Below are 22076 nucleotides of genomic sequence, written 5' to 3'. Positions count from 1 at the left end.
AATCATCTTATTTATCTAATCTCGAATCAATGTCCCTTACGTAGGTCAAGAAATCAGGATTTCAAATTGATAAACACTACAAGTGATAGTGAATGAAACAATGATATGAACCAGTGTCCGTATGGGACATGAAAAAGCAGCACACTGCGACTTTAATCTTAGCCACATCTTCCCATCAGAGAGAGAGAATAGAAACAACGTCCTTGTCACTGTCACACAACTACCTGTCCAGGCCAGTGGCTGCACTGACACATGTGGAGCGACAGGGTGAGAGCAGAGGAATAAAAGACAGACAGTGACGGAGCAGAGCAGGACCAGCAGCCGATCTGCTGAAAGTAAAACTAAAGAGGAATGGCGGAACAAGGAGGGAGGGCATGTGGAGGCCGATCCTCCAATGAAAGCTTCATGGGGCTTGTCACGGGGGATCAGTCCCAAGCATCAACCCCTCCACCCACACATGAAGCCCCTATTCTAAATAATTCACTCTGCAGCCATTCCCTTCCACCTGAGGGGCTTGTCTCCTGGCGTCACCAGCGGGACGATTTAACAGCTCCCGAAAGGTCAGGGTTTTTTTTTTTTTTCATCCCCTAGCCACCCACCAGCCCACCCATCCACACACAGATGCAACTACACATACAACTTGACAAAAAATGATCTCTGCCAACAGTCATGTGCGTCACCCTCTGCCCCTCTGGGCTAATGCACTCCTGTGTGTTTACCTCTAAATACGCTGTTCTCTTGATCTAACAAGTTTGGCTGCTCACCTTGAGGGCACCTTCCACAAGGGCATCTATTCTAAGATATACAGTACAGGTGGACAACACAAACACACCCACCCGCATCAATACACAGGCTCAAATGGGTATGGACACACATAAACAAAGGGAAATACTCCCCACTCACACTAAGTGCCTTTCCAGGTTTAGACTGTGGCCTCTATTTTTTTTTTAAATACAAACACAGAAGTGATTGATTTTTTTTCAGGGATAAATGGAGTGTTCATCATAGCAAAGCTGGGCTTTGCATTGATCAAATGTGTCCCTCACAGTGCACATGTGCCACATGGTTCCTTTTTATTATGATTTTGCATTGGTTTAACCTGAAGTCTACTGAAATCCTTAAACCTCGATTTTTCTAACTGTCAGCAGGGGGTCGTCCAAAAAAAGAAGTCTGGTTGTATGGAAGTCAGTGAGAAAACTGCCATCGGTGAACATGTCCATGATAATCTTATGGTCCTGGTTGCAAATTAGAAGTCTTATTAAATACAACACTGCATTTCTTTTCTAAATGATGGTCATGTTTGATATCCAAGATGACACAGCAGAGTATGTTACAGGGCAAGCCTACTGACGGAAATGCTCAGCTCGAAGCATCAAAAAGGTGATGTTAATGTACTGGAGAATGACTTTTTTATGGGTTATTTATTGTCGGACTGAGTTGTGTTTCCTTGTCTACTTCCTCACTGTCTCTCACTTGTTTTCTCAGTTTTTTAAACAACATAAAACAGATTCATTTTGCACAATAAATGCTGTGACTGTGAAAAAGAGTCCAATTTAAAATGTGCCACCTTTAACCATCTTTAAAGGCAAAACAGCACCAAAGGAAACAGAAAATTGAATCACAACTAAAAGGAATGAATGCTCCATAGTGTGCTTCACAGAGGGCTTTTTATTTTCCAGAAATTGTGCTATGGCCAGTGAAGTCTCATAAGGGATCACTGGCAGCCATGTCTGGAGATCTTTGCTGGCTCGTCATGTCTCAAAGCCAGACACTGATTGTAACATCCACTTCATCCCCAGGTACAAACACACCATCTCAGCAGGAAACCTAAAAAACATACTGTGCATCACCTGAACAGGCACAGTTAGACATGATAGAAATAAAATACAAAAGCCAAGTAAATCCAGAATTCACGGCTGTGAGTCTACAAAAGAATTTAGAAAGACTCAACAGCAATTATTAGTAATAAAATTATTTCAATAAAGAACAGATTAGCTGTCATTCAAGCTATGTTGTAAACATGGATAAAATTGGGGCATATTGATATGAAAGCTTAACAAAAAGTAAAACTAAATTGTATTCCCTTTCAACAGGACTACAATAACTGAAAACACTTGTGCAGTGATGATATATTAAGCCACATATATATAGTTCTTACTATGTATTTGAAGGAAAAATTATATTGTCTGTAATTTTTCACTGCAGTACTAGAATATTCTGCTTTCTGGATATTTTCTACCCTTTGCTATTAACTCCCTAAAGCGGCTCACACAATTTCACCAGTTTCCACAGAGCAGCTGACTCATTGTGTTTCGTTCATTCATATATTCCCATTGATGGGCTTCCTTTTGACGTAAATGGATTCAGGGGTATGCCCAACACCCCACTCAGTCAGCTCCTATTAACAGAGCCTGTCCACTGGTGCCCACACAGACCATTAATACACAAGTGACAGTTCCAAACTGTGACATGATTGTACCTCTTCTTTGCAAACAAAACCTGCTGGCTGTGATTCACCTTGTCATCAGTGAAATATTAATGTGCTCAGGAAAAGTTTGGCCCAAAGTTTAGTCTTTGATCTGTCTGATAGGAGCAAGGACACAGACTGTTAGTGTCTGATGTGGGCTTCAGGGAGAAGAACCTCCTACACTGTCAAAGCTGTTTAACTTGCACTATTATTGTTTAACAGAGCAAACCAACCATGGTATGTAGCATGCAGAGGTTTGACTGCTGTTGATGACTCACCAATTACGTTACAACATGCCGACAGATTTAGCCAGAAATGTTCAGCTATTGAAAAAATAGTGGGCGTAACCACTCCCAAATAGTGTGTTATAGTAATCACATTACATTTTTCAGTCAGTTATTTTGTTACTCGTGTTACTTCATACATCTTCTTCATATATCTGGACACAAGGTTGACAACAAAAACCCTCCAAAACTGTCAGCTGATTTAAGTTTGTGTGCAGGAGGAGGAAAATGCTGGAGTGGTCTACAGCTTTGAGGAATAGGGATATGAACCTTACTTTTATTTTGACTGAATGAAAGGACGAATGCAAATACGAAATGCTTCACAGACAGACACAGCCACATTATTCTGTTAACACTACGTTGGCACTCTGGAAGCATGTGCACAGAAAACATGCTAACACAAAGATTATGAAAACCCCCAGAGTGATGCTAAAGCTGAGTGTGTGCAGACCCCAGCCCAGCAGCTAGAGCCTGAACTTTAGAGCCGGAATATATACTACACCAAAGTGGCCACTTACCAAAAAATCAATAGGCTACAACATGCTCCTTCAAGCTATGTTGCTAAATGTGGCTTTGTAGCCACATAGCCAAGTATAACACAGGTTATTGAAGCATTTTATTTAGCAATAACACATTTTCTCTGTGAGTTTAGATTTGTAATGTAATTAAGCTTTCTAACCACAATGATTTCAGCATTTATGTAAACAACCGTAAAACTCGGGTGTCAGAGCTACCTTGAACCGCAAACATGAGTTCTTTGGGGTCGAGCACAGGTGTCCTTTTGTCTTGACCCTTCTTTCCTCCCTTGCGGTAGCCCCTCCTCTTCTTGCTTTCACCCCAAAGGTTGGAGCCACCATGCATGCTGGGAATGTTGAGAATGGCAATGCCTTCCAAGGAAATACTGCTAAGGTCCAGAGTAACACCATCACACTTTTAAAAGAACACAGAAAGAGAAGGACAGATACAATCCGTTTCATCACAAGCTTTGTACTACAGTTTGATACTGAAATAATCTATAAGATGATGAACCCTAAACAGTGTTTTTCCCCAATGTCTAAACCAGAATATATTGCTTTGTCTAAGTAAGACAAACCTTAACCAGTTCTCACCCCAGAGTGTCAATGCTGCTGTTGTGCCATAACGTGACACGGCTCTTAAAAATATTAGTAAGCACAGGGAGGTCATCTTTGAAAGAGAAGGTAAGATATAAATTTTTCAATCCATGAACTGGAAGTCCACTTTGTGTAGTTCTGTTTTCAGTTACTGTTCAGCAAAGTATAAAAACTACTTTATTAGAAAAATAGAGTTGAAATAAGCTCAATTACAACCCAGATGTTCAAATATTACTCTTATAACCTAAAATCAAATCTTTATTTCTAAAGTGTTCTTAAGGTAAGACAAGTTTTAGTTTCTGCTTACTCTCCACTATTTGGTTTAATTTAGGCACATAGCTAATATATGCTTAATCTTATTAAGTAGAGATCTAGGAATCAGAATTTTAGAAAGATGGGAGAGAACCAGAGCAGCTGGTTGTTTTAACTTTAAAACACAAGTACACTTTGTACTAACTGCTTGACCCATCCTGCACTCATTTTAATTATGCTTAAAAGAGCCCAGCATGAAGGGGCAAGTGTCCTTATAGTTATTCTGTGTTAACCCAGAAATATTGTATTATATATTACTCTAAATGGTGCATTTTATGACTCAGGGATGTCTCATCATCTCCCTACCTGTCCTTCTTCAGTAATGTAAGCACTACTCAGCCCTAATTAATGAAGACCTCTGCACTGTGTGGATAGCTCTGAGAAGAGGGAAGATGAATTGTATAGACACCATCTTCATTATCACTCAATATCACACACAGCAGGGTCGTGTAGGGCTAATTACCTGTGTGTTACACTAAGGTTATGTGAGAAGTGGGTGGGGAGGTGCACAGATAGCCTTCACACATCCACACTTTGTCTGGGTGAATCTGAAACTAGTATACATTAGTGCTATTTATGGAGCAGCAGAAGACGAGAATATCTTAAATGACATCAATATTCTTACCTGACTGCTAGTGAAATACCCTTAATAATAAAGAATACATGATTGCTTCGTATCTAAGAGCTGAGATAAAGAAGAATAAGTTACAAAGCAACAAATTTCAAAATATATGCTTTTGCTTTTGTTTCTTTTCTTGGAAAAGTCTCCAAAAACAAAATACATGGTTTGAGTTACCTCAACCTCCAGAAAGTCGTGGAGCTTCTTACATGTGGCCGAAAAGGTCTCCGACGTGCCGAACTCAAAGTACCACAGCTTATTCTTTGTTCTGAAAAAAACAAAACAACAGGAACTGCAAAGGGACCGAGAAAAAAGGAAACATGGAAGTGTTTTCCCCACATCAAAATCTGAAGCTTGTGCTCTCTGTCTTTAGTCTCCTATACTGGATTATATAAAAAAATAGAAGACCACTCCATAAAGGTGGGTTTGTGCTTGAATCGTGTTTGAAAAAGAATCTTTTAATCTACACAGGAAATGTACTTTTACCATTTACAGCTTGCTAAAACCACACAGCCATTAATCCAAAAGAAGTATAATGTGTTTCATTAATCACTGAATTCAAAGCTAGTTAAGGAGGCATCTGAGGGAGCACTTCGGGTGGCTGTGCCCAACATTAAGGAGCAGGGAGGGGCATAAGAGGGTAATCTACCTGCCCTGGCAATTAACAGAGGACTAGGGTGCTGCTCCCCAGGCTTCCTACAGTGTACACTCCAGTCCCTAAGGCTGATGATCAATGACCTTGCAGGGGTGAGTCACCATCTGTCCAAACACTGCTATACTGTATTGTATTTTCTCTCAGGTACACAAATAAAATAAAACTGTAATTGTAATTTGATTTTCATTAATAAAGTAACATTAATATGTGCATCTTTGTGTAAAACAGGTGAAAGTAAAACTGCATGTCAAGGATAATTTGAATACTGCATTATTTATTTTATTTCTTTAATAATTTAAACCCCTGAACAAGAAGAATTCATCAACTTTGCTTTAAACAAGACTTGAAAGAACTATTACTGATCACTAGCTCGGTTTCATGCAATTAGAGGAGGCTGGATCTTTGAACTTATTTTCTTTAAGCCAAACTTGTTAGATCAGGTCAGCAGCTTCACAATGACTGTATTTATGGGGCAATGTGGATGGAGTAAAAGAAGCGGTTATTTTAAGACAGTCATGGAAAACTTGTAAAACACTGCACTGCTAATGTGAGTGTGATACTAATAAAAATAACTGCTTAACAAGTTATGACACTGTGAAACAAATACAGTGAATTAGGTCATAGATTTTTTACATTCAGCTCTGTTTACTGCTTTACAATAAGTCAACACTAACTTTTTTCACCATGCTATGAGGTAAATTACTCAACATGTTTCTTCTCAACTTTCTCTTTTTTTTTGGCAAATAACCAAACCTCCTGCTGGCGACTTCAGTGAAAAGTACTTCAGTGCAGTAGATGGTGGGATGGTGGAGAAAAAATGGTCATTGCAAGCAATTCAATAAAAACATCAAACCTCTCATTAATCACAGTGATTTGTGCCGAGCAAATACCAGAGTAATGTTTCATATTAACAATTCAAGAGAAAATATTTTTTACATTTCTTCACTCTTTCCTCATCAAAAAGAAGTTTATTGGATATTGAAGAACATGTGAGACAGCTTTTGATGTTTCTAACGGGACATCGTTTATCTCAAAGATTCAAGGAAAGAAAAAAAACTACAACAATGCTGACAAGCAGAACTGAATACAGTAACAAATGTTACTCTCCTAGCTGGGATCAAAGCACTACAAGAGGAACGTATTAGTATAAGCACAGCAACAATCACTGAATTATTGATTTCCTCATTAGGACTTTTGTCAGGACCATTTAGCCACTTTATAAATGAGCTTTCATTAGAGTACTAGCAAGGTACACTTGATTTATAATGTGCAACATGGTCAATAGCAGAGGGAAGAAAGCAGAGGAAGGTGGTAAGAGGTATAAGGACGACCAGGGCCATGCTGGGAGAATTTACATAACACATTCCTACGTCTCCTCCACCACCACCACACCACCATTGTCATCATGAGTCTGTAAACTGGCCAGACGAGAGGGAAAGCCCAGGAGAACACATAAACAAAATCTGTGCAAATTTGCAAATAAACAAATGAAGGTGGCTACTCTGAAAAGCGTAATCAAATCTTGTGGTTAATGCAGAGAATGGACCCAGATACACTACATGCAATGTTTTGGACCTTCCATTCTTACTGCTGTTGTACTGAAACTGGTTTTGCTGTGTATATATATATATATATATATATATATATATATATATATATATATATATGTATATATATATATATATATATATATATATATATATATATATATTAGGGGTGCAACGATATTCGTATCGATATTGAACCGTTTGATACAGTGCTTTCGGTTCGGTACGCATATGTATCGAACAATGCAACATTTGTAATTTATTTTATCAACTTTCCTTCTGACGATGCTGTCTGTGTGGAGCGCTCAGTGAATCTGCGTTCGACTACTCCGCCTAGGCTGCACTGTCGAGCGCAGATCCACTGAGCGCTCCACACAGACAGCATAGTCAGAAGGAAGAGCGCAGGGCAAGCTAGCGAGACAGAAGTTAAGCTCTCCTTGCAAGATGGACCTCCCCCACTCTCATTCAGATCTGGCGTTTGGAATTATTTTGGTTTTCATGTGACTTATGACCCTGAAGGTAAGCGAGTCATGGACTAAAGTAAAACAGTATGTTGGATGTGCCACGCAATGCTTAATTACATGGGTGTGAACTAGTGTGTTAGCGCAGTTAGCTCGTTAACGTGTTAGCTGTCTAGCCCCATGCACGGGGCGATCGGCGGTAGCTCGTTAACGGAGATTTGCCGTGTTGTGGCGTTAAGGTCATTTCAACGAGATTAACCTGAAAGCACTAGTGGGAACACAACGAATATGACTGCACATTTACGCCGACATCATCCTAGTGCAAAGACAAAAACAACAAGCATGCTACTAACTTTAGCCGAGTCATTTAGACAGCTGTTAGCACGTGATTCTCCTTATGCTGCTGAGAATATAGCCCAGAAGAAGCGGATAGTATAGCTTTTATTTTGGAAAGAGACATTTCTCTGTAATAAACTCTCTTTTCCAAAGATGAGTAATTCCTCAATCAGATACAGGGCTTGCAAAATCGCTAGCCCGACGTCCTGGGGCTAGCGATTTTTTTCAGACGGGCTACCCTGTCCGTCGGGCTATTGTAGGAAGGAAAAATATATGTCAATGCTTTTGCATTCTTTCAGAAATGTAGCTGGGTAATTATGTCATTGGCATCGGTGAGCCACTGTCAATATGTGACATATTGAAATCGCGTTTGAATTTGCGCTTGTTTTTTTTGCAGAGCGACAGCACTGATCTGTGAGTGATGATAATTTGTGCACCAATTCCTCTGACATCGTCTTATTAATCGTTAGCTTACTATGCAAACATGACAAGTGAAATCTCCCGCAGCAAGCTTAAACATGTGAGAGGTTGATCGCGCAGAGAATCGCTGAGCTTATGTGAGTCCGTGTGTAAAAGCAGCAGTATATATATTTTAGTTCTGCTGAGCCAAATAAGACAGGTCGGGGTGAAGAAGTGACAGCCAAAGAAAAGCTTACCACAAAACGGAGAAGTTATGACAAATCAGACTATAAGGCAAAAAGAAAGTGCAGCTTTATGGTTTCATGGACAAAAGAATTTCTGTGGCTGCAACATGATGAGCTAAATAACCAGGGCTGCACATAAGTGGTCCGCAGGTGCGCATTCGCTGTCAAAATAAAAAACGCGCACAAGGGTTAGGGTTAAATTTAAAAACTGTACTTTTGAGTTAAAATATATATTTATAATTTTAATAAATGACAAATTAAAAAGGCATGAACATTTTTTTTGTATCGAAAAAATATCGAACCGTGACACCAAAGTATCGAACCGAACCGAACCGTGAATTTTGTGTATCGTTGCACCCCTAATATATATATATATATATATATATATATATATATATATATATATATATATAACACAGCAAAACCAGAGCGAGAGACAGATGTAGCTGAAGGCATATTTAGGCATATTTAGAAGTAATGCAAATTAAGAGTTTTGAAGACAACAACTGCATTCACTGACAAAATGAGAGTTAACAGACACAGATTGTGTCAAAGTGCCATAAACTTAGCTGGAGATTTTCTATAAATGTATATTTTTAACTGGAGATATAACCTTGCACTTATTCCAAAATGTGCAAATGTAGAACATATGGAGGCATGACGAAAACGGTGAGAAAACAAAGTGGAATAACAAATACAACTGTTACATTTTGCAATCAGCATCTTAGCTGTCAAACACAGGATTGTTCCTCACATCACTCCTCATTTAAATTCACCAGCTTGGTTGTGATATAGTAACACAGGGAAGTGTTGCATATGAATATTGTGACATAAAGGAATAAAACCCAAAGTTTAAAACTAATATTCAATGTGAACACATCGTAATGAGAAGATGCACCAAGAAACCAAAATCTGCTTTCTGGGGACAATTACTAAGTAATGAAACAGAAGTTGTAACAAGTTTCTAACTCCAGAGGGATCAGCGTAAAATCTGATGAATCACTGTGATTGTGTTAATTGTTTCAGGGTTAAGAAAGTGCTTTCAGAGTGCTTTGTATCCTACTCCTTATCATAACTATTAGTTACTTGTAGCTAACTTGTACCCCACACAGTAAGACAGGCAGAAACAAACAAACATGATATCTTTGGTTCATTTTTGACAGATAAAAAAATGGATAATTTCTTTTTAGGGGGAGGGGCAAAATTAGTAGTAGTATAAAAGCACAGAAACTGAAATATGCATTGGGGGGGGGGGCGATCGTGGCTCAAAGAGTTGGCAGTTCGTCTTGTAACTGGAAGGTTGCCGGTTTGAGCCCCGGCTCAGACAGTCTCGGTCGTTGTGTCCTTGGGCAAGACACTTCAGCCTACCGCCTACTGGTGATGGCCAGAGGGGCCGATGGCGCGATATGGCAGCCTCGCCTCTGTCAGTCTGCCCCTGGGCAGCTGTGGCTACAACTGTAGCTGCCTCCACCAGTGTGTGAATGTAAGAGTGAATGAATAGTGGAATAATGCAATCCATTATTATTGTACAGTTTCGTCGTGAGCAAAATGTTGAGGAAACAGTATCTCATGTTCCTTCTGGTATTATGGCCTATGACGAAATATGGATATGGACTTCTATGGCAGTTTAAAAAAGTAAATAAGGTGAGTAGGAGATGGAAAAAACAAATGATAACATTAGCATAACAAAAGGTACTGCTGCATAACCTAAAGTAACTGAAAGTTGATTAACTTATATAAGATAATATAGCTGGAAAGCAGACCACGTGAGTCCTATTCGGGGGTAATTTTTAATCTTCAGTTACACAAATACTGGGATTTTCCATAGATGATCATTCTGGAACATATCGTGTGTATAACGGATCACATCCCAAGAGTATTCATCATGAGTATGATGAAAGGGAAAATATTTCTTGGTTTTCATAGCAAGTGACCCCGAAAAACTACAGTCAAATGCAGTTAAGCAAAACACACTAATAAGAGATACAGCAAGAGACAACATCTGACCGCCCTGTCGATGCCCACCACTTAACCTAACAAGCTCATTGGGGCAACAAATCACCTCATGTCCCTGGTCATTAGATAATTAGGAGAATCTCATTGGCTACATCGTCCTGTCATTTGTTATCTGCTACCCGATGCCAAACGCTGGATTCATCTGACAGACTGACTATGAGGAGTATCTTCAATAGAGAGACCAGAGTAGGGAGACCATTTGAATAAGACGATGCTTGTAAGGAGGATTATGTTAAGTGTAATAAAAGCAAACATAAAGTACCCATTTACTTAAATGTTGGCTGATGTTATGCTGTCGAACCCTTGCAGTCATCTTTGAAGTAAATTATATTGCTGGTGAGAGCAATTTGCATTTTAAGGATGAAAAAACCCCCCAAACATCAGCAATAATAACATCTGCAGCAGGTTTGCAGTTCTCCGAGTAGCTGCAGCACCTCTGTTGTGATTGTAGCTGCAGTGTATCAATGCAAAGTGCACTGCAGTAATAACTTTAGCGGTGTACATGTCAGATCAGCTGTAGTACGTACAGCTGGCAGGCCAAAAGAAAACAGTGGCTCAGGTTTCCAGAGTGACTGAAGTGTGGTTTATTTGCACAGACAAATCACAAAACCAAACTGAAAGAGGGAGGGAAAACACAAACTGTGTGACTAAGAGGAAAAAAGAAAAAAGCTTTAGAAAAACATTACAAGCTAAAAGGGAAAAAAAATGGGAAAAAAAGGAGAAAGCAACAAAACAGCCTGAATCTGAACAATGTTTATAAAACTGCCGCTGCTTGGTTACAAATAAAGGATGTCATAGGTGATGAGCTTCAGTGTAGCACTGCTGTCCTGAGGCCACAGCACCTTTAGATGCACTTTTGACTGGCCACACTGAACATGAAGCTCATGGTCATTGATTTTTTTTTTGCCCCCCCTCTGACACTTAATCTAACCCACAATGATCTACGACCTTATTTTCACACTAATTTCTTCTTGATCAGAGGTGATAAATATCACATTGACATAACCAACTCTTTGTGCATTGCATCAATGCACTGTTTTGTTTAACATGACACTGCCTGGAGTGCTCCAACTCCGAATGGCAGTTTGAGAAATGACCCATGGTGCAGCTTCTTGCCTTCAGAGATGTAGCAAGCAGCTTGAAAAAGGTATTCTGCTGCACTGCAATGGATTCAAGGGTGTGTGTGTGTTTTTCTTAACAAAAAACAAGTGATAAAACTGATGTATAAAATCTTGCATTGCTGTGAGTGAAATGATAAGCCAGACATCCTAAATCTCTTTGGTTAACACAGAAAATAGTTACGCAAGCAGAGCTGCGCGCTTCACCATTTCAGTGGCCACATGAATATGAAACAATAAAGCTATGTTGTTGCAGCTGTACACATGATGTGGTTCTACTCCTGTACTTAACTTATCAATGAATGCTGACAATTGTAAACTGACATAAACTTATTTTAAATGAAATTGTTGAAGCAGAAGCAATAGGTGTCCTTTTGCTAACATACGCTTCTGAGTCTATGTAGATATAGAAATATCTCTAATAGATAGATAGATAGATAGATAGATAGATAGATAGATAGATAGATAGATAGATAGATAGATAGATAGATAGATGTAAATTTTCACTTGGAATCCAAAAAACCAAATAAGTTAATAAACAAAAGCAAATTAATTGTGTGCCAAAGACAGGCCTCGCTAACACAATGTCTTTAAAATTCTCATTGTTAAATTAAACTCATGTGCACACACAGGAAGTGATGCAGGAAGTGATGCAGGAAGTGATTGCTCATCATGCATCACTTTGTCACTACCGGCTGCTGGAGTGGACTTTACGAGCACTGGTTGCTTTTGAAAGCCTCAAATATATACTATACAGCCAAAGTATTTGGCCACCTATACATTACACATACAGGAGCTGTTGGGCCATGGAAACCCAAGCCAAAAAGCTGCTGGTGTACAGCTGTGCTGATTGTAAAGCCAGCAGAGTCAGCAGAGCGTTCGAGGTCTGTATGCCATGGTGGTTTCAAATGCTTCCACTTACAGTTGATTAAAGAATATCAAGAAGCAATTTGTCAGATTTGCTTCATGCAGTAATATAGCACACTCAACTTCAGTGAACTCACAAATGTTTGTAAAGACAGTCTGCATGGCTAGGTCATGCTATACACCTGGGCTAATGGTATTAAAAACACCTGAATTCAAAGATTCAGAGGTGTGGCCCAGTACTTTTGTCCAGGTGTTTGTGGTTATTGGCAGTCATTTCAGTCACTTGCCTCAATGTTGAGAAAAGTTTAACTCGGAACCTGCCCATTTGGTACTACTAGCATTTTTCCCGCCGGTTGAGGATGCTGAATCTTTTTGACTTTCTATCATCTCCAGTTGCTTCATCACTGTGACTCGCTTCCTTAAAATGTATCTGTCCAGACGTCTACATGCTCCAACCCGTAAAACCCTAATTGAATCGAGATAACGTTACTTAGATGAGCAAAGTTAACAGCGGTAGTGCTTTGGGTTATGTTGTGTTCGTAGGTTGAGTTAAATATTTTATTTTGTGCATTAATAAAAAAAAATCGTTGAGTAAATAAATGTCTATTTAACAGATGAAATAAAAGAGATTCTAGGGTTTTTATACACCTTAAATAAACTTAACACAGCAATACTGTTATTAATGATTTTATATTATTTATACGACTTCAGGCACTTTAGTAACACATTTATCTACGGTCTACACATCAGCAGCACATCAGCAGGGAGCTGTTTGTTTCAGTTAGGTGGGCATGTGATTTAGCTTAATGTATAAGTATCAATTTGAACAGGTTAAAGTTTCATCACTTAATTGTTTATTTATTTTTTTACGTTCCTAAAGGTTGCTACCTATGTGCACATTTTTGCCTGCGCGTTTGGTTCAGTTTATACCTTTTTTGCTGCGTATGGGTCTGTTTGTGCTCCCACTGAGCTGAGGACAGGGCCACAGGTGAGATCCCTCTAAATTACACACAAATGGTCATTAATTATAGATGACACTTTGGTCGCAGAAATGATTTCATCCTCAAATGAGGGCAGCCTCCGCTGAGGTCCACCATGCTTGTGTGTGTGTGTAATTGAGTGTGTGTAATAGTGCCATCACCTGTGGCACTGCTTCCAGCTCAGCAGGAAACGCATACACACCTACATGCATACACACACATTAACATGGGCTGTCTGGTGTGTGTGCGTTGGTGAATCCAGCAGCCCCATCCAGCACAACGAAGTGCTTTGATGAACATACTCATTATGCTAAAGAGTGCTTCATGCCTGGGCTTCCCTGTGCCTTCAGGAAAGGTTAACTCAGGATGGTTACACAGCACAGCAAGAACCTGTGGGCACACAGGGGCAGAGAGGCTCTGGAGGAGTGTGCTGACGGTGTTAGATGTCTCAGGACCGAAAATAGATCTGGGTAAGCAGAGCAAATATCATCGGAACATCAAGGTGCCACGACGGATGCCACAGAACAAACAAACATTGCAGCCAGAGCAGTTTTCACACCGAAAGGTCCCAAATCAGATGTTTTCCCTCACTGATCTAAAATCATCTGATTAACGTGGAAAATGCTGCACAGAGACTTCATTGTTTTTATCATGTTATCATTGTTCTAGTGAAAAGCGATGCCAATGGGAAAAAACGGAATGTAAATCATATTTAACAAACAGTTATATGAATAAGAACGTTTTCACAGCAATCTTGGTTTCACCCCATGATTCAGCAATGTGAAGAACTACCTTTAGCAGCAACAACATGAAGTAATTGCTTTCTGTATTTTTTCCCATTCTTCTTTCCAACATTGCTTCAGTTCATCGAGGTTTGCAGCATTTATTTATTTCCAGCTCCCTTAAAGTCCCTCCATGGCATTTCAATTGGGTTGAGATCTGGACGTGACTGGACCATTGCAACACCTTGTTCCTTTTCTTTTTCAACCATTCTGTCACAGATTTGCTGACTCAATTTCCATCAGGTTTTAGTTTTTAGAACAGATTATCTCAAAATATGACTCTAGGATACTTTGGTATATTAAAGAGTTCATGGTCAACTCAGTGACTGCCAAGTGCACTGTGGTTGCAAAACAAGCCCAAATAACTGACAACGAGCAGGAAGTGCTTGTGCCGATATGCTGTGATAAATCTTCTGCAAACGTGGGACTGTGCATGATCACCAGAAAGCTCTACTTTGGTCTCATTCGTCGCGGAAATGTTGTGGTTTGTTCAGATGCAACTTTGCAAACCTAAGCTGCACTGCAATGTTTTTTTTTGTTAGTTTTATTCATAGAGAAGAGGCTTTCTCCCTGGCCATATTAGCCTTTCTCTAATAGTACTGTCATGAACCTTAACATTTAACACGCTGCCTGAGGGCCTGAGATGTAGCTGTCTTTTTTTCAGCATTACATGGTCTAACCCTGGGCTGAATTTTGATGAAATACCTACTCCTGGGAACACTGCAGCATTGAGTTAACACACACCTAAAAGCTAGAGAACAACAAACTGCCATTTATCCATCCAACCATTCTCTTTTTATCCAAGTTCCTGAAAAAGAGCTTACTGAGAATTCAGAACACTTCTATTTGACAAGCCTCATCCAAACATCCACACGCACATTAATATAGAAGTTTATTTGATAACTGACATTCTGATTCCCGTTTAGTATCTTATACAGGGACACTTTAACATGCCCATTGTTAACATCCAGTTTATATGGCCATCTTTTCTTAGATGTAACCATGCTATAGCCACAATGTGTGGATTCTATATAAAATGAGGCTTGAAACAAGACTACAATAAATACATTGTTCTGTTTAGTACTGTGCATTGTTATATAGTTGTGGTAGAACAATGGTTCAAGACTATCACACCGCATGTGATTACACTGGGTTCTATTGTGCACTGTTTTTTCTGGTGTTACACATTGCAATTAAGTCTTAGAGCAGCTTATATCAATTTGGTAGGTAATTTCTACAAGAATTTGTAAGCTGTAGGGAAATTCAAATAAGTATTGTTATAAGTAAAATGCGCTAAACACTGGAAAAATAATTACAAACTGATAACAAAGAAAACAAAAAAGCTGAGATGATTGTTTAGGAAATGTACAACTATCAAGCCAGAACATTTTTACCAATCATTTTTAAGGAAAGACAGAAAAATATTTCTTGTGACTGTTATTTTGCCTCAATTTGCTGTCACTTTATTTCATATGAGTTACATTGTGTAAAAAAATGACATTAGTGTAAACTGTACCAGGGTTGTGCCAAATCTGAGCACTGGTTAGAACATGAAAAAAGTTAACATGAAACTGTACACAAAAATCAAAGTTAATTTCTCAACTCTCTGCTTCTCCACCTCTCTTTCCTTGTTTCTCTCACCATCCATCTCTCCCCTCAGAGTTAGAGATTAGTGTATAATTACATGGGAGATCAGCAAAAAATGGGGGGAAAGGGACCAGTATATTTTAACAAGGCGGTCGAGGAGGAGTGTCATGAGGGGGAGGAGGTGGCGCGGCCCTCGTCACGGGCCGACTGATTGTCTGCTTTTAATCCTCGACCTCATTATCACCTCCAGGTCCGGCAGTGGCAGTAAATGAATCTATCTGCCGAGTGTCAAATCTTCACACCTTCACCCTGGTAATCACCCCAAGGTGCAAATACAAGAGATAGAAAGAATGAGAAAAATGGAAGGAGAGAGAGAATATGACCCCAGCATTTCATGAACAAAATCCCCTCATTTCATAATTAGTGCTGTTCATTAATTATGTTATTTCTCTGGCAATTAAAGCTGGTTAAACACGTAGTTTCTGTAAGGTCACAGCGGTGACATAAATATATAGATTTTTGTTCATAAAACACCTATTACTGCTGTCATATAAAAACAGTCACGCTTTGACATTTCTCTCTTCACACATTGTACTGATGTCTCATACGTTACTTTTTATTATATATCGTGACCTGGAAACTAAATCTAGAGCAAAGGCAAAGCATCAAAAAGGATGACAGATAAACAATGGCTACATTTTAAATATCAGTATTAAGACGACATTCTTAGGTTTGCATTGAAGTTTATTAACTGGGGATTTATAAAACTGCAGACTTTGCTTGTATTCTTAAAGTGATATCAAAAGAGAAGTACATTCATCTGTTTATCAACAGAAGTATCTAATTAACCAATAGCATGGTATAAATTCAGAGGATTTAGGCATGTAGACATGGTCAAAACAACCTGCTAAAGTTTAAACAAAGCATTAGAACGGCAAAGAAAAAAGATTCAAATGTCAATGTCAGATGGGCTAGTCTGACTATTTCAGAAACTGCTGATCAACTGGGAATTTCCCACACAACCATGTTTAGGGTTTACAGAGAATGGTCCAGAAAGAAGAATCTATGAAGTGAATGATAGTTCTCTGGGTAAAAATAACACTTTCTGATATCAGAGGTCAGAGCAAAGCTCAAATAATTTTAAACTGGTTTAAACTCAAATGCCCTCTACAGTCACCAGATATTAGTCCAATTAGGACCTTTATGATGTGACGGAATGGGAGATTCCCATCACAGGGTGTGTAGCTGACAAATTTACAGCTTCTATGTGATACTATCATGTCAATATGGACCTAAATCTCTAAGAAGGTTTCTAGCACCTTGTCGAATCTTTGCTGTGAAGAATTAAAGCAAAACAAGGGGGTTAAAATGAAATGAGTAGAAAGGACAATAAATAATTTTTTAGGATAAGATAACCTTTATTAGTCCCACACATGGTAAATTTGTTAATTTGTTGTCTTATTTTAGTGACAATTAGGAACTCCTTTAATTTAAGAATCACGAAAATTATAATTATACTATAAAAAATGTAGCATGCATATTAATCACCGAAAAAGGAATATTTCAATTTTATTTAAACATCATCTGTTAAGAGTTAATCAGTTATAACAGAAATAAAAACCATATGTTGCATCGTCTCAGCTCTAAAGATCGTGTGCACCTTGTGTGTATATTTTATATGAGACCCAACAAAAAAAAAAAAAGAAGAAAATTGGATCTTTCTGAACTTATTTCGTAGTAACAATGCTTCCATTTTCTTTTTATTGAAATATTGCTTACAAGGTATATTCACTTTACTTTTTTATTTTAAAGCAAACTGTAAGTATCATTACATAGCTCTGTATAGTGACAAATGTTTAAGTGAAACCTTAAAGTGAATTAATATATTAAATCAGTTTCATGATTTTTGAATACTGTTAAAAACATTGTACTTGCTCAGTCTTCTTTAATTCGCTTTGCACCAACGCCTACTTAATAACAGTGGAATGAAATCTTCCCCTCAAGACATGCAACCCTTTGCTTCAGTTGTCATAGAAGTTCCTGAAAAAGAGCTTCCAGCTGCAGGAAAATGACTCAGTGATAAGTTGCAATATACTTCCAATGGACATAAGCCCTTTGGACAAATCTAACAAAATCTATGCTACCTTGAAAAACTATAATCATGCATTATTGAATTGGCAAGGATAGTGTGTAATAGAGAGATCCTAAACTCATTCCCCTGTGTGAATTATTAATTGAATTCAAATAACAGACAGAATAATTTTCTTAAAATATCTCAATCATTTTTCACTAGGACTTAAGATGGGGTAAAACAACAGTGATGCAGTCTGTATGCCTAAAATGTAGACGCACAATGTGATGGAGTGTGATAAACAGGAAAATAATTTACCAGCATCTGCAAAGGATGTGGCACCATGTTGGAGTGGATGATGACCACATAACACCCTCTTTGTTTAATGAGGAAATTCAGAGTTGATATAGTCCTTTCTTGCTTGCTGGCTCTTTTCCAACATGTTGCCACATCTGTCGTAATCATTGTCAGCATTGACTAACAGGCCCGTGTTTATTTGAAACCCCCTTCACTTCCGCTTGGACCATTTCACTGGCTTATCTGCATGTTCGTGCAGCAGAAGAATAGCTGGCTAAATGTTGTACTAAGGCCAGAGTAAAATATGATAATGAGTACAAATGGGATTATTAGGAGGCTGTGTGTCATCAGTCTGACTGATCCATGATGTCAAACTAGCCAAGCAAATTCAATTAGGCCTGCAATTACTCCCTGGCGCTAGTGGAGATGTATTGGAGATGTTAAATATTGATGGAAACATAGATGCCACATTTTTTCATCTCCAAAGGTGAACGCATCTCCTCAAGGTAATCACAAATGCTAAACATGTAGCCTGTCCATTCATCCTGCTGAGAAGAAACATGTTGTGCTGTCATAAAAAGGGTCAAACAGAGGTTCTGCAAATGCACTGCAGGTTTATTTAGACTGTGAAAAATGCATGATTTGATTTCTCTGAGATTTTCTTTTTATGTTTTATGAACTTGAGATTTATTTACGTTGAGCTTGTTGGTAGAAATGATCTATCATAATGTCCTTCTTTTTTGTACCAACATATATAAGAAATATAAGAATAAAGGTGGAGGAGTTTGTAGTTAGACATGGGTGGTAGATGAAAAAAATTTGAACCTTGCAATGTCACATAATAGCTTTTATTCCAAGAAAGAAATAAACAAGATACTAGATAATCACAAACCCTGTACTTTTGCAATCACTGCCACACTCATTAAATGATGGTGTACCATCCAAAAATAGGCAGGGGGTCCAATACAAGTTATAAGTGAGACAGAGTTTTCCTTGATTCCCTTCACTAGCAAATTACAATGCTACAGATCAACAATACTGTGCAAACGTCTTAAGTCACCTTTCCTTTCTTGATATTTAAAAGGAAAGTGTGAAATGGGTGTAGCAATTTGGTATGAAAACCTTGATTCTTCACTGTCTGAACTCTCTAACACAAATTTTCTTGTAATTTCTTAAAGCAGCCTTCAGGAACAATTTTCCAGGCTTCTTGAAGGACATTCAAATGTCTTCTTTGGATGTCAGCTGCTTTTTATTCCATTTTGTCAAGATGACCCCACATGGCGTGCGCTCTGGGGAGGCCAGTCCATGACCGATGATGCTTTTTTGTGTGATTTGGGGATTACTGTCATGCAACAATAGGTGGATCAATTGAAAGGATAGATGTATATCTCAGGTCTTGTGGTCCTGACTTTCAGATACTGTTCCTGCACTGTGGATAGTTTTTACCCTTGAAATTTGCCATTTCCATTTCCTTCTAGTTGAGGACACTACTGGGGGACACCACATGCCAAGATATATATCTCAGCATGTCCATGCTTTAGTTTTCAGGTAGTAACTCTCTCGGAATCACCCCATTGGTGCAATAATCATGCCTAATATTATGTCAAACTGTTTTATCTTAGCTTAAGAAATGGGAACAAGGACCGCAAAGTGTGTAAAGATACAATTTAAAGAGTTGCTTCTTTGTTAAGCTGTCTTTCAGAGGGTGCTAGTTTTCATTTTGCAGAAAAAAGGTGTCAGACACAATCAGCCAATGTCCAAAAAACAAACAAACAAAAAACAAAACAAATGAACAAACAAACAAACAAACAAAAAACCCTTTCCTAAAAACAAAAACCCTAAAAACCTTTTAAAGACCTTTAGAAAGACTAGAGAACTATTGCTATTTAATAAATTACAAGACAATCTAGCACATAGTGAAACAGGAGGAGCACAGTGAGGCCATGAAACTTCCGTAGTGCTAGGATTGTATGGACAAGTTAGTGAAGAGAGTGCTAGGTAAACCCAAACCAGACAATAGATCTCTACCATTAGTAACGTCCAAAACAAACTGTATGTATTAACTGCAGTCAATATTTTCAAAAAAACAATGCAACAAAAGGATGTTTCAAACAATGCCTGTTTGGGTACATCTACAAAATAGTGGTCCAGCTGAAAAACTGGGGAACCACTCATCAATATGTTTGTTAAGAGATATTGATTTTAAGCAGGGCCCCTCTTTGAGGATTTTGCATGTTAAGTTGATTGGTGATTTGAATTTAACCATAGATGTGGATGTGACGGGGAATGGTTGTCTGTCTCTTCGGGTGAGCCCTGCCATTTACTGGTCCAGGATGTGCAATGCCTCTCGCCCAATGGCAATAGCTCCAATGGCCCAAAAGAACAAAACAGAAACATACCTGCTGTTAAACTTCTCAGGGTGCTTCTCTCTCATAACATGGAAACGATGTGCGATTGAGGCATCCTGAAAGAGACAATAAAATTGTATGTTTTATTGAAGCAAGTTGGTGTAATAGTTTAACAACAGATCATAAGTGAATTACAGTCTTGCAACCTCTAGTTTTGGACACTTTAGTGTATGGAACTCTAGGTAAAAAAATTAATTAATAAATAAATAAGCTCTTCTCTACAACAAAGTATTAGGACCTCATTAAGAAAAAAATGTATTTATCATTTTTAGGTTAAAGTCAAAATTCTGAGAATAAAATCAAAAATCTATTTTGAGAAAAAAGTCGAAAGGTGGAGCTTACAGTTGTTCTTTCAAGACAAACTGCCAGTTTTAGTAAGAAGGAAGGAAATGATTTCCCTTTTAGCACATAAACACAGTGCAGTGATAAAGTGTAAGGACTTTGAAAAGATGGTGCAGAAAGCTGCAAATGGTCAGATGGAAAAAAACCACACAAAGTTGGAAGAGTGGATTTGTACGAAATGAAATGACTGGTAATGGACAGATGCGAGGTTATTGATGGTTACACCCTCGTGCAATAAAGAGGATGTATGTTGTATCACAAAACGGCAGATCAATTTGTTTGACTAAATCATCCACACAAGGCATTTTGTAGAGGGTACAGTCTTGAAAAAACAACTGTAATCACCACATTTCAAGTTTTTTCTCTTTAATATATTTTTTTAATGTGGCCCTAATAATCCTTTGTACTCATGTCATTACAACAATTAATAGCATGCAAAATTTTATTACGTTAAAGTTTAAATTTATGTCAGCTGATATTTACTCCACACTTCTCAAACATTGCAGGCACATCTTGGATGTCCATGGTGTTTATCGCTATAAGATTACAGGAGCTGTAGTACGCAGAAGGTTGCTAAGCTTTGGATGAAGTTGACAGAGACCCTGATGAAAACATGCTGCTTCCATACGGGCTAATTAATTAAACACATACTGCTCCTAACCACCCTACAGGAAGCTGCTGAAACCTCAGCAACCAAGTTGTTTTCTTTCTCTGTATGTACCTCACCACTCGTCTCTCTGCAGTTCAGATTTTCTCCAATCTACTTCTAAACCTAAATACCCATAATCACTCATCATTCTCTCACATGACAAAGGTTTTTGTTGATTAATAACAATAACATTTTGAATATTGCACAGTTTTTCATAAAACCACAATGCAGTCAAAGGTACTTTTAAATAAACGATTTAAATGTATATGAAGTGTTTCATTTTAGTTTACCTGTAATCTCATTTTTGAAATGGAAAAAAAAGACTACTGCCTACTAATAAATTTCCCTTCACAGTGGTATACTTTCTTTGTATTAACCTGGGCATTAACTGTTTAAATGTACTGGAGCACAGCACCGCAGTTTGAGTTTAAATATATTGGATATTTTAATATCAAAGCGCATTTGTGCAAAAATGCTAAACAGGGTATTTAATCGGAACACCAGTAAGCAGGTGAACATGAC

At 38.3% G+C, this 22076-nt stretch overlaps 1 protein-coding gene across 3 annotated transcripts in view; it reads right to left on the bottom strand.

Annotated features, from left to right (window-relative positions):
- Positions 1-22076, bottom strand: part of dgkb (diacylglycerol kinase, beta) — an 89214-nt gene that overhangs the window by 9909 nt on the left and 57229 nt on the right. For all 3 annotated transcript variants that reach the window (XM_085292544.1, XM_085292545.1, XM_085292543.1), the window contains 3 exons: positions 20555-20619; positions 4972-5062; positions 3486-3681 (listed from right to left, as the gene is read on the bottom strand). In XM_085292544.1, coding sequence (XP_085148670.1) covers positions 3486-3681; positions 4972-5062; positions 20555-20619 — 352 coding nt within the window. The remainder of the gene's footprint in view (positions 1-3485; positions 3682-4971; positions 5063-20554; positions 20620-22076) is intronic.

Source organism: Mchenga conophoros, linkage group LG11, assembly GCF_057382185.1.
Source record: "Mchenga conophoros isolate Kocher_MC1m ecotype Shallow Benthic linkage group LG11, M_conophoros_male_GT1.1, whole genome shotgun sequence".
Classification (NCBI taxonomy): domain Eukaryota; kingdom Metazoa; phylum Chordata; class Actinopteri; order Cichliformes; family Cichlidae; genus Mchenga; species Mchenga conophoros.
This window is presented reverse-complemented; position numbering and strand designations above follow the sequence as displayed.